General features: G+C 33.9%; 1 protein-coding gene across 2 annotated transcripts; it reads left to right on the forward strand.

Annotated features, from left to right (window-relative positions):
* The first annotated feature begins 6,854 nt into the window (after positions 1-6,854).
* On the forward strand, positions 6,855-13,407 carry LOC107623230 (uncharacterized). Of its 2 annotated transcripts, none has more exons than XM_016325415.3 (9): positions 6,855-7,186; positions 8,420-8,666; positions 9,525-9,701; positions 10,441-10,533; positions 11,153-11,335; positions 11,433-11,535; positions 11,662-11,844; positions 12,121-12,722; positions 12,809-13,407. In XM_016325415.3, exons 2-9 carry the CDS (start codon positions 8,460-8,462, stop codon positions 13,268-13,270), a joined length of 2,010 nt encoding a protein of 669 aa, XP_016180901.1. In that variant the 5' UTR covers positions 6,855-7,186; positions 8,420-8,459; the 3' UTR covers positions 13,271-13,407. The 2 variants fall into 2 exon arrangements, with proteins under 2 accessions (XP_016180901.1, XP_088339906.1); XM_088483780.1 differs by lacking the exon at positions 6,855-7,186 and adding an exon at positions 7,867-8,284.
* Positions 13,408-13,496: the final 89 nt, after the last annotated feature.

The following is a 13,496-nucleotide window of genomic DNA, read 5'->3' on the forward strand; positions in this document are numbered from 1 at the left end:
CTATCGAATGAGTCTTTGTTATGAGAGTTCCAAACAACTTGGCTCATTTCTTGTTCAATATCTGCATGTCCCTTGTACCCGTTTAATTTGCTTGGAATCTTCTTCATGATGTGCCAAATACACCAACGGTAAATTGTTGTTGGCATACAGGCCTCTAAAGCCCTTTTCATTGATGCGCATTGATCGGTGAGAAACCCTTTCGGAGCGTTTCCTCCCATGCAACGAAGCCAACATTGAAATAACCATTTGAATGATTCAATTTCTTCGTTTTTCATCAAAGAGCATCCGAGAAGTGTTGACTGACCGTGGTGATTCACCCCGACAAAAGAACCACAGACCAAATTATACCTGAAACAAATTACCATAGTACAGAATGCAAAATCATTAGGTACACCCCAACAAATGCTTCGTATACACCCAAAAAAACAGCCAATATACACCTCTGCTGCGGATTCATAAAAATACATTAATTTAGCATCATAAACAAGGGCAGTTTGTTACCTGTTTGTATTATAGGTGGTGTCGAATGAAATGACGTCTCCGAAATACTCAAAGGCAGCTCTGCTTCTTGCATCGGCCCAAAAAGCCAGCTTAATTGATTGATCCTCCTCGAGTTCGAGCTCAAAAAAGAAATTCTGATTCTTCTCTTTCATTCTTAACAAATATTTCCCGAATTCCTTTGCATCTTCTTGTTCGGAAACATTCCGCACTTCCCTAGTAATGTAATTCCTCACGTCCTTTTCGATAAAATTTAACTCGCGGTGACCCTGGCAGGCGCAACAAATGATTGGTAGGTTTTGCTTGGTCTGATACCGGCCTCCTCGTTATTCTCTATTGTACGACGAATGGACATGCTTAGTTCCCTGTGCTGTTTGAGCATCTCTGCTTTACTTGGACAGCAGGGGTGTGAATGATCCAGCACAACCTTTGAAATGATCCAAGCACCGACATCCTTCAATGTGTGTATATAAATTCTTGCAAGACAGTTTAAACCGGCTGTCGGATTGGTCTTCTCGGTCGGAGATATTTTAGATTTTCATTTTCCCTCTCTGCTACATGTAATCAATTGATTCTTAATCTCGTTTCCCTTCCTATTTGTGCTCCGAACTCTTGTAGAGAAACCTGCAGCCTTGGCGTAGTTCCTGTAAAATTTTCCAGCATCTTCAAGGGTGGTAAAGGTCATTCCAACCTTCGGAACAAGCTGGTCATCAACAACCGAGAGAGGCTGCAGAATACACCATGTCAAAAACTGTAAATACACCCATAGATATGATTCAAATACACCCAATCATGTGATACACCCGAACTGCAACAACTCAACTAAAATGACAATAAAAGCCATAAACTGTAAATACACAGGCTGCAGAATACACCATGTCAAAAACTAAAAACACACCCAATCATGTCTGATATAATACACCTGAACAACAACAACTCAATTAAAATAACAGAAAAAGCAGTAAAGTGTAAATACACCCACACTTCTAGCAAAAATACACCCAAAAAAGATCTGATCTACACCCGGGCGTCTGCTATAAATTCCAGATAATTAATCTAAAGTAATAGATTACATTCAATCCACAGATTTATCTTCATGCATTATTTTGATAGTCAATGTTCACCCACACATTGCTATACAAATTACTGCAACAAAATTCATAGTAATCCTATGTAAATCAAACCTCAGGAATTTCGTTAGATTCAAATTCATAGTCCACTTCGCCTGGATTCAGCTGACAATCTGAGGTTGAATCATCCATTATCTTCAAAACGAGTTCAAAATTTGATTTCAGAAAACGAAAAATCAAATAGAAAACGAAGCTAGAGTTGCACAGAGAGAGGAAGTAACGTAAATGACGAAGAACATACCAGTGAGAAAGGAGAGGAAAAGAACGATCGAGAAGAAGGAGGGAAGACGCGCGAGAAGAAGAACGAGCAAATCTGAAAATAAGGAGAACGAAGAAGGAAACAAATCTTTTAAATTTGGTAGTTATATATACGCGGGATCTTATATAGCGCGTGTATTAGACGTATGTGTAGCAGCACGTTTTTGGGTTTATTCCTTAATGAACTTGTAAAGCATACAAGCCCTAATGGCTTGTATGCGGAGCTTTTCTGTTATCTTCCCTTCCATCTTTTTTATTATTTGAAACGTTCCATTTTTAAGAGTTTGGTCCAATTTAAATTATTAATATTTTTTATTATTTTTAAAAAATATATTTAATTATATATGAATACATATATCTCGTTTACACGTAAATGAGATATATAAAAATTAAAAAACTACACATATTTAAATTACACTGTAAACGAGATACGTCCAAAATTATCTCATTTATAGTCTAAACTTCATAAAAGAGGAATATTTATTTGGGTAAATATTTTTAAATTATTTATTTTCGTAATTATTATAATTAATTTATTTATTAAAATAAAAAATCCTTTGCAAGTCCCATGAAAGCTTTCACTAGCAGCAACAAAGAAAATCGTTTTTGGTTCAAAATTTTGTTTCTTGTTGATTTATTATAACTCGTACATGATAGTTCATCAAGGGCTCTTTTTTTATTATTATTATTAAAGGAGTCTACTTTGTATTAAGATTTTTGTTCATTGTTTATATTTAATTTTTGTTTTGGTATTTGGTTATAATTTTTGTATTTTTTTCATAGAATTCGGTTTTTTTTAAAGGTGAGATTTTTTTCATGTTATTAAAATTCTTGTTAGGATTGTGCTATTATTGATAAAATCGGTTTTTTCTTGATGATTTTTGCTGAAACTGAAAATTATTTTCGGGACTATACATTTTAATTTTCGGGATTAGAGTTTCGTTTTCGTCAACTATACATTTTTGGTACTTCAAGAGTTGATCATTGGTTTTGCGACAATGATAAAGGTTTCTTTTTCTTCCCCTCTACAATGTCAAAGCGGAAGTGAGGAGGAGGGTGTTATGAGAGCAGCAGAGACTACAACGGTGTCGTTTTATTCAATGCCACTCATAATCATACCCTAAAAAAACAACGTTGTTTTAATGCTGACTTGGAACTTAACGTGACAGGTCAGCTTTTGTTAACGTCATCCGTAATAAAATTAATAGAAGAACTAACGTGACTAAACTAGAATTTTTGAAGGACAAATTTAATTAAAAAAATTTTTAAAAATTAAATTAGAGATCACGTTATCTTTCAAAAATTAATTTAACTATTCTACATTACTATTTAAAAGTGTAGAATCTCTTGATGCTAGAAAAGCATCCAAATTATTTGTTATGCATATAACCTCACAAAAACCACAATTTAAATTAGAACAAGAACGCACCAAATAGCAAAAAATTCACAACGAAACATAGAAGTATAAATTTTTTATTTAGAAAATGTATATTTTTTCAAAGTTTAATAGTAAAAACATTTGTATGTGTGTGGTGAAAAATATCATAAATTATTCTGAATCAGTAGGTCGAATTGTTATAAGTGAAATTTATTTGAGATATACTCTCTTTTGTATTTTTAAATTTTTTTTATCGAAAATAAGAAAATTCGAATTCGTAATCTTTTAGGTGAGTACGGAAAGATTATACTATTTGAGTTATAATTCATTGGCCTTTTGTATTTTTAGTTGATGCATTGTTATTTAAGAAACAAATCGTATATTTAATTTTATAATCAAACTTTTTAAGTAATTAATTAAATTTTATAAAACTATAATAAACTTACATTTACAACTAAAAACAAAATGCATATAAAAATATAAAAAGTAAAGTATCGTTTTTATCCCAACGTTTGGGGTAAGTCCTATTTGTGTCCTTAACGTTTAAATCGTCCTATTTATATCTTTAACGTTTATAAAAGTGATTCAATGTTATCCTACTATCAATTATACTAACAAATCAGATTATATTTTTCAATTATTCTCACTTGGATGTATTCATTCTCAATTAGGTTTCACTTGGATGTGTTCGATTTTAATATTATACCCACTATTTGTATTTAGATTCAATTATGTTCCTAGAAAAATGAATTATGTAAATGTTGTAGGAATTAGTTTCAACATTTGATGAGTTATTTTTCGGAGTAGATCATCGATTCTATCATAGACATTTGTATTCTAACTTCAAGAAGAGATTTTTAAAACTCAAACTAAAGCGCTCATGATGTGTAATTGACGGCAGGATAACATTGAATCACTTTTACAAACGTTAGGGATACAAATAGGACGATTTAAACGTTAGGGACACAAATAAGATTTACCCCAAACGTTGGGGACAAAAACGATACTTTACTCAAATATAAAAATAAAGTGATTACACATTTAATGAATTTTTTATTTTGATTATTATGTTTAAAATTTGTAATTATTTTAGTAGTTGATTAATTTGTTAAAAAAAATCTGTAAAACACGTTTCTCACACACAAATAATAATAATAATAATAATAATAATAATTTTTTAAAGGTTAAGTATTTTTTTTTCTTAAGTTCTAAGGTGAAAATCAAATTCGTCCTGACTTTTTTTGTTATTAAAATTATCCTCAACATTACTAAACGTTTTAAAATCATCATTCTCATAAAAAATAATAATGCTTTGATGATTTTGCCCTTAAAACAAAAACAAAAACCCCTTTCTCTCACCCTCACCACTAACCCCCTGTTCCCGTGCATCAACGCACATCTCTTTCTTTCTCTCTTTCTCATCTCTAACACCACCACTACCATACCACTCGTTACCCTTAACTCTAACACCAATCATAACTCTTCATCTATCACAATGTTAGCTACCCTCTCATCTAAACAACAACAACAAATGACAACAGTAATTCAATTTTGAAGTGAGAATCACAAACGGTTAAGCAGCGGTGGAATTAGTTCGATGGAGTGTGGAAGAGCTTGATGGCTTTGAATACCGGCGTCGTCTCAAGCAGAACTTGGTATCACCAGAATAACACCTACACTTGGTAGGCTCCAACGGCAGAAGCGACGAACCAGCGGCAACCGCAATGAATCAGCAGCAACAAACGGCAAACGCGGCAATAACCCCTCCTTCTATCGCATACCTTCTCTCTCTCTCTCTTCGATGAGCCAGTGGCAACAGCAGCAGCTTTCCTCCTCATTGTACTTTCTGTTGCATCCCTAAATCCTCACTTTTTTTTATTGGGACTTGTTGAGGTCTGAGTGTGGTTTTGTGTAGTATTGGAAAGGGATTCAAGTGGAAAGAGTTAAGGATAATTGGTGGTGGTGGTGGAGAGAGAAAGACAGAAAGAGATGATGAAGATGCAGGGGGATAGAGGGGGTTAGTGAGAAAGAGGTTTTTTATTTTTGTTTTAAGGGCAAAATCATCAAAGTATTATTTTTTATGAAAAGGATGATTTTAAAATGTTTAGTAACGTTGAGGATGATTTTAATAACAAAAAAAGGTCGAAGACGAATTTGATTTTTACCCTAAACCTTGGAGACGAAAAAAGTACTAAACCCATTTTTTAACAACCAATTTAATTTATCAAAATTTTTTTAATCACAAATGTTGGAAGGTGTTAATACCCTAAACCAAATTATAAAGTCAAGTCCAATAAAGAGAAAAGGCCCACTCCAAAGGATGGCCTCTACCGGATACCCAACACGATGAAAAGGACCGGCTTGTACTTATCTAAATAAGTAACTGTCTCTCCAAATTTCTCATACTATTTTTATCTCATCTAGAAGATAATATCTCAACAAACTCCCAAGATATAAGATAAGATAGAACTACCGCCACCAGAGAGGTCATCAAACTCTACTATAAATACACTGGCACCCATGTATAACTCACATTCTAATATACTGAAAACTTGCTTAAAACCCTTGCTAACTTAAACATTGGAGTCTCTTACAGGTACCACCCCCATCTCCTAACGAGAAACTCGGACAAGCGGCACCTCGACATCAACAAGTCACAAATGGACCTGGATCTCACGTTTAGGCCCAAATCAACGTTTTAGGAGGTAAAGACTTATTTTCATGTGAAGTTCGATAATTTAAAATTGTTAAATGATGATTTAATCAAATTTGTTAAATTATCTAACTATTCTCAAATATCAACTTCACATGAAGATGGTGAGTTTTTACCATGTTAGAATTTAAGAAACACTCTTAAAATATAGGTTTAATTATTTTGTTGGTCTTTATAGTTTTACTAAATTTTTAATTAGGTCTCTGTATTTTTTTCCCTTTCAATTGAGTCCCTACACTGCTGTAATTTTGTAAGTAAGCCTTTTTTAGTGTAAAAAAATATTAGAGTTAACTGAATATTTCTTCGCAAATTGAAGGTATTTATTAAAAACTTAATTAAATTTTTGACCGCATGTATTTTAATAAAAATATTATGTTAATTTTAACATTTTTAACCTGAAAAGGATATAATTACAAAATTAAAAACAGTGTATAGACCCAATTAAAAGAAAAAAAAAGTATAAGAACTTAATTAAAAATTTGGTGAAATTATAGAGACCAACAGAATAATTAAATCTAAAATATATTAATTTTCTTTTTCATAATTCAATAGTTATGTGTTTTAATTTTATTATTAAATATTTTCTAAATTTTATAAACTATCATTTTAAATTTTTTCTAAAATAAAAAGTTATAAAAATTAAAAAAATAAAAGTCCAATAATCTTAAATCAAAATGTAAAATTCACACATAATAAAAATAAAAAAATTTAATTAGTAATTAATTTTTTATTGATTACTTTTAAAAAAATTCACTTTAGCAGATTTTTTCATTTTATGCCAGCTGTAGATTTTATTAATTTTACTAAATTATATATTTGGTATTTAATTCTCATAGCAAAACCTAAAAGATAAAAACAAGAAAACCAAAGATAAATTAATTAATTAATTAATAAATAAGATAAGATAAGATACATAAAAGAAAGAAGAAGAGGCAAAGTGAATGGCCAATTGCGGTAAATGCCTATCATCAGAAACAAAGCGCAGCAAGACACGGAGGAGAACGGTGAGGCGACGGGTAGAACGCCGGCGGCGCGACGCAAGCAGAGGAAGGCCGCTACCGCGGCGGCGCTGGCATGACCCCAAGCGGCAACGACAGCGACGCGAATCCAAGCCAGCGGCGGCACCAGCGAACCGCGGTGGTACTGGGGCGACGACGGAGAGGAGCAGCAGCGGTAGTGGACGGTGGTTCCAGTGGTGATTTGTGGCAGGTACACCTCCTCCTCCTCCCTTTCTTTCCATTTTGCTCCATGTGTTCATCTTTGTGTAACTGTTGCGAAAAAGTGAATTATATGATATGAATTTATCACCAATGTTTTTACTGCAGGATTTTTTTTGAAAATTATTGATGAGGATCACATCTTTCAATTATTTAGGACATTTTTAATTTAATTGATTTTTATCCTTGTTCTACCATTTTTTACTTTTGAAGTCTTCCTTTTCGTTAAATTTCTTTCGGGTAAAGTATACTTTTTTTTTTTATCCCGAAATTTGTCAAAAATTTTAAAAATATCTCTAAGTTTTATTTGGTCTCAAAAGTTTTGGATTTGTATTAAATATATTTATTAATTTTTCAAAAAATTTAAGATCAATTTAACAATAATTTCTAGAGAATAACTCTCAACATAAGCAAATCAAACATAATTTTTATGCATTATTGGTAGATTGATCTTAAATTTTTTGAAAATTTAGTTTTCCGGGTATATTTGATGCAAATAAAAAATTTTTTAGACAAAATTAAAACAAAATAAAACATAGGATTATTTTTGAAACTTTTGATAAAGGACAAAAAAAAATATACTTTACCTATTTCTCTAAGAGATAACAATGAAATTAATAAAGTTAAATGCTTTGGGCGTTACAATATGATGGTAAACTGTGATATAAAAGCTTGATGACTTTTCTCATGATAATTGTTTTTCCATATTTGTCATTGCTCTATTTGTCATTTTTTTCTCTTTCCATTTTGTCTTTGAGCAAGCATTTGGGTTGGTGAAGAGTGATGGATAGTTTGGGTGACTTCGCCTATAAAATTTCAGATCATTCCCTTTTAGGATAGAAGTGTTTGGACTCTTGAGACCAAATCTTAGAAGAATTGTTCTTATTTGGGGATAATTCTAAGATAATTTATCTACTTAAAAGACAGAGAGACACAGGAGACATGTCTTGGGGATGATTTTCACACCAATTTTTGTACCTCCGAAAGAAAGAATGCCGGTGATGCGTCTCTACAGTCTCACTGGTCTTTCGATCGCAGGATAGGAACCAAATGCTACATATCTGTCATCTTAGCATTGGTCAAAACGAACGTATATTGGCTAATTTATTTCTGTTTTCGTAACTTTTCTTATGAAAAGATCTTCAATTTTAGGTACTGTTTTGCTGTTTTATGTGTAGTGATTGTATTCAATGCTGATATTTTGTGTTTTTCTGGTTTTGTCTAGGTTTCATTAGAAAGATATCTGAGTTCTGGTATATGCAGCTATGATGGAAGATATACAAGAAAATTTGTTTCCTTCATCCTTGCCTAATGAACAACCACTATCAATTGATGAGGAACTGTGGCTGATGGCTGAAGAAAGGGCCCAAGAGATACTGTGTATAATCCAACCAAATGTAATTTCTGAGGTGAATAGAAAGGAGATTATTGGATATGTCCAGAGGCTGATTACTGGTTACTACGGAGCAGAGGTTAGAATATTTTGAATTTTTTTTACTGAATTTACATATTTGTGATTTTTATTGTAGTACCTTTGGCCATTTCTTTTAATTTATTGCCTTTATATCCTCATAGTTAGTTGGGTCTCTTTTTTAGTGCTTGCTGCTCTAAGTGATTCGTATGCGTCGGATCTATTTTGTTTGTCCTATGAACGTTCTTTGATCTCTGTTCTGTTTAGGGATGTTCGGTTATCCTATCTTTTCCTTTTAAGAACAGTTAGTTTCTATTATGATTTTTTTCTAAATCTAGAAGTCATTGTACATTTTTTTAATTGATTATTATTATTAGGCTACGGCAACCTTCTTTTTCTTTTATGCCCTGGTATGCTGCTATCTTACTTTAGATCACTAGATTGACTTCTCTCCCGATATTTTTCAATATCTAAAATAGCCTTTAAAACCATGGAAGATAAAGTTGTAGTTTGCAAGTCTGATGATCAATATGAACCCACTTCTCTTCAACTTTCCATGCTATTTTTGTTCAGTTCCCTTTAAACAGTACACTTCCTCATTAAAAGAAATTTATCATTTCACAGCACGCCTGAACATATTTTTCCCTATCAGCATAAACTTTGCTTGTGGATCCTAAGACCATTTGTTGACTTGGGGATTAGAGTCATTGGACCCAATTTATTAAAAGATTTCCCTTCAATTCCAAATATAGATGATTTTTTTAACCTACTTTTTGGTTCTGGTTGACTTGTCATTACTTTTAATTTAAAAGCTTCAAAGCTTTTAGGTATTAAGTTGATTTCATCATGATTATAAATTATACAGTTATTATAGCAGTGACCATATGAATTTTTTACCCCTTTTATGGGCCACCTACAGGTCTTCACATTTGGTTCAGTCCCACTAAAAACCTATCTTCCTGATGGGGATATTGACTTGACAGCTCTCGGTCATGAAAATGCTGAGGAGGATTTGGCCCAAACAGTATTCAGTATACTTGAAAGCAGTGACAACACTGAATTCCAAGTGAAAGACGTACAGCATATACGTGCACAGGTTTAGAGCAAGTTTTCTGATTCTTTTCTGGTTCATTTTGTATGTATTGATATTGGTTTAACCATACGAGGTCTCTATTTTCTGTGGCTTGCTTGTGAGGTTCAATTATCGAGGCCTTCATTATCTTCCCCACGTCAGTCTCTAATGTCTACTAATTAACTGTGTTCATGGAATAAGCTTAATAAGATTTTAAGCATTCGTTTTATAGATGGATGCTATATGTGAGGCTTGATTCTATTTGTCTGTAAGAGGGAATGGTAAACTACCATTTGTTTCTTGCTTTTGCTAATTATAAATGCATTGACACATGAGGAAACTGATAATAACTTTGTACCTTTGCCTCAGAGAGAGCAAGAGATGCAGGGTTTAACTTAGAGGTGCCTTTGCCTGTTAGATAGATGCTAGAATACCTGTACTGTTTCTTACAGTTTCATAGGTAATCCATTATTTCTGGAGTGTTACATCATGTTGGTATAGAGTATCTGCACTGTGAGTTTTCTGTTTCTCTTAAGATATTAAAAACTAAAATTCTCCATGTTAGATGTGAACTCGTTTCATGAGTCTTTTACCTAATGCCTTATGCTTTTAGGATAGTTGGTCCTCAATATGGTATCAAAACCTCTTTTGACCTAGTTGGTTCTGTTCTTCATTTTTCTAAAGTTGAAATTTGCACAAGAAAGTGAGGGTGGGCTTGTACAATGCCCCTACTTCATTTTGATGTTTGGATGATGGACTGCAGGTCCAGGTTGTAAAATGCACAGTAAAAGATATTGCGGTTGATATCTCGTTCAATCAGATGGCTGGACTCTATGCTCTGCGCTTTTTGGAGCAGGTAAAGTCTAATTTAAGCCAAGTCACGACTATTCATATTGTTTGATGTCTTCATAATATGGTCTATATGATAGTTTCATGGTTGCGCGTGACTGTAAATTTTTACAGTTATGTAAAAGCTGATCATTAAGGGAGAACTCTCAATGGCTTATCTTTCTAGTGAATATGAAATTTTATGCCATACTGTAACTCTCACTTATATCAAACTTATATATGCACTCTGCCCGTTTTAATGTTTTTATTATTATGACATTTTGAGCTCATCTTTATGATATGCATTTATATATTTATTTTGCTTCTGATTCCCTCTCTGCACTGTTGTACTGGTTGCTTTAAACTGTGTTTCTCGGGCAGCACTGCAGCAGAATTAGAACTTAGAACCAACATGAATGATCCCATAGAAAATTCTCTCCCAAAAAACTGATTGTCTTCAATCATTTAGGTGCTTGGTTTGTTTTCCATTCCTTGTCCAAGCATTTTCTTGGCGAATGGTTGTTGCTTAACTGTTTCTCTCACAAATTTCAACCAAATTTGATTAAATTCAGCTATTTCCCTGTTTTGAATTTTGATATTTATGATTTGCTAGTTTTAATTGATTTGTTTGTGGGAAAAAATCTCAGGTTGACCAACTTGTTGGGAAAAACCATCTTTTCAAACGAAGTATTATCTTAATCAAAGCTTGGTGCTATTATGAGAGCCGAATTCTTGGTGCGCACCATGGCCTGTTATCAACATATGCATTGGAAACACTAGTTTTGTACATTATCAATCGTTATCATTCATCAGTGCGTGGTCCTCTAGAGGTATGAATCAATCTTGCATCAGTTTTGATTTGGTCCTTTCACCACTTCAATTTGGATAAACGGGAAGAAGAAACCGAGTGACTGCTACTGCAAGCAGGTGCTGTACAGATTTTTGGACTACTACAGTGCATTTGATTGGGAAAGTGATTATGTCAGTGTAGATGGTCCTAAGGCCTTATCTTCACTTCCAGAAATTAATGGTAAGTCATAAGTGTTATTGAAGCACATTAGCAATTGGATTTATGTATGACTTGATGGGATTATTTATTCTTAATCTTCAGTACTTGATAATCCCAATTATGGGATTTTAATTGGGATTTTTGCAGAGACACCAGACTGTGAGCGGGATGGTTTTTTGCTCAATAAAGAGTTTCTGAGAAAGTACAGAGATATGTGCTCTATATCAGCAAGAACATACGAGACTACAACCCATGAATTTCCCACCAAGCATATGAACATTTTGGATCCTCTAAGAAATGACAACAACCTAGGCCGTAGTGTCAGCCGAGGTAATATGAGCCACTAAAGCATCAAGTTATTACTACAAGGCATATTTTTGCTTGCATTTATTACTTGTGGGCTGATTTCATCCTGCATGATATTTTAAGGTCTTGGCATCACTTGCTCAAACAACTTTATAGATGTTTATATTTATTGGTGACATAAATTTTTATATATGATGCCTAAATAATTATACTAAATTTCATGAAAGTCCACATATTTAATTATTACTCTTTCAAATTGCTTACTTCTTTTCGCTTAGTCGTCAACCTTATTACCTGCAGGAAACTTGCATCGAATTAGATTTGCTCTATCCTTCGGTGCCCGAAAACTTAAGGAGATCCTTACACTACCAGGAGAAAAGATGGGTGCAGCACTAGAGGGGTTTTTCATGAACACTTTGGACAGAAATGGGAAAGGACAAAGGCCAGATATAGAAGTTCCTGTTCCTGCATTTGGTACTGGAAGATCTGAAGAATCTGTCCTCCTTGGAGATTGTGAAAGTTACTATGGTGCTCTACGCTATGTTCAGTTGCATCGTAAGCATGCCATGCCATTCGCTGCATATCCAAGCACACCATTATCAGCTGCTCAGGCTGACATCCATGCGGTATTGACGCAGCAAAACTGGAACGTGTCTTATAAAAGGAGTAGTAACCTATATGTACCAATACACACCGATGTATATGTCCCAAGAAGCACAGATGTCTATGCCCCAATTCAAAATGATGTATATGTCCCTACAAAGATTGATGTATATGCCCCAGCACAGACTGATGTATATGGCTCAACACAAACATTCTATTGTCCGAAAGCTTCACAAGCTAGTTACAGCTTTGAAGAAACAGGAAAATCACGAGGAACTGGCACATACATACCTGACGTGGTATATACTGTCGTGTCAAACTTTTCTGTATCTGTTTACATTATGATAACTGACTATGTCGTCTCCAACATGGTTGAATCATGCAGGCTCATAACTCCCAATGGGATATGCGCATAAAGGGGAACAAATCAAGGAGATATCGTCCTGCGAAGCATAGCGTATCACCCAAATCACCTCAGAAAAAGCAACCATCTGAGGAGGTTCATTCCGACGAGACACCTGATGCAAGTGGCAATTCAAGGTCATTTGAGCTTGCAAATGAAGAATTCCCAGTTCTTCCAAACATTTGCCAGGAAAGCATGTCAGAAGCCCAGGAGCCTGTCTCTTTCAATATCTCTGAGCAGTCCAGGAGTTCTTCCTCATCCGAAGTCATTTTTGAGTTTGGAACTTACAGGAATTCAGAGGCACCTAAAGAATCAAGCATGCCAACAAAGGGTGAGAAAGAAGATTCTGATCTTCCATCATCTGAGGGAAGGTCGGCTGGTTGTTCCAGGGTGGCAGTACAGAGTAGAAAAGAATATATTGGGAATGATAAGAAGAGAGATTGACAGCATCTAACTTAGAGACAAGATATATTTTGTAGAATACACAGGATAACATCAGTTGAGTTTATATTACACAGCTTTGTTACTGCAACTCTGATAATACCAAATTTAAGGTGATAGTCAATTTCTCCATTTCTTTTTAGAATTGTTTCTTGGGTAAAGTATTAAATTGGTCCCTACGTTTGGGCATAATTCTGTTTTGATCCTTAAAGTTTAAAGTGTCCTATTT

This window comes from Arachis ipaensis, chromosome B10, assembly GCF_059453495.1.
Source record: "Arachis ipaensis isolate K30076 ecotype BB chromosome B10, ASM5945349v1, whole genome shotgun sequence".
Taxonomy (NCBI): Eukaryota; Viridiplantae; Streptophyta; class Magnoliopsida; order Fabales; family Fabaceae; genus Arachis; species Arachis ipaensis.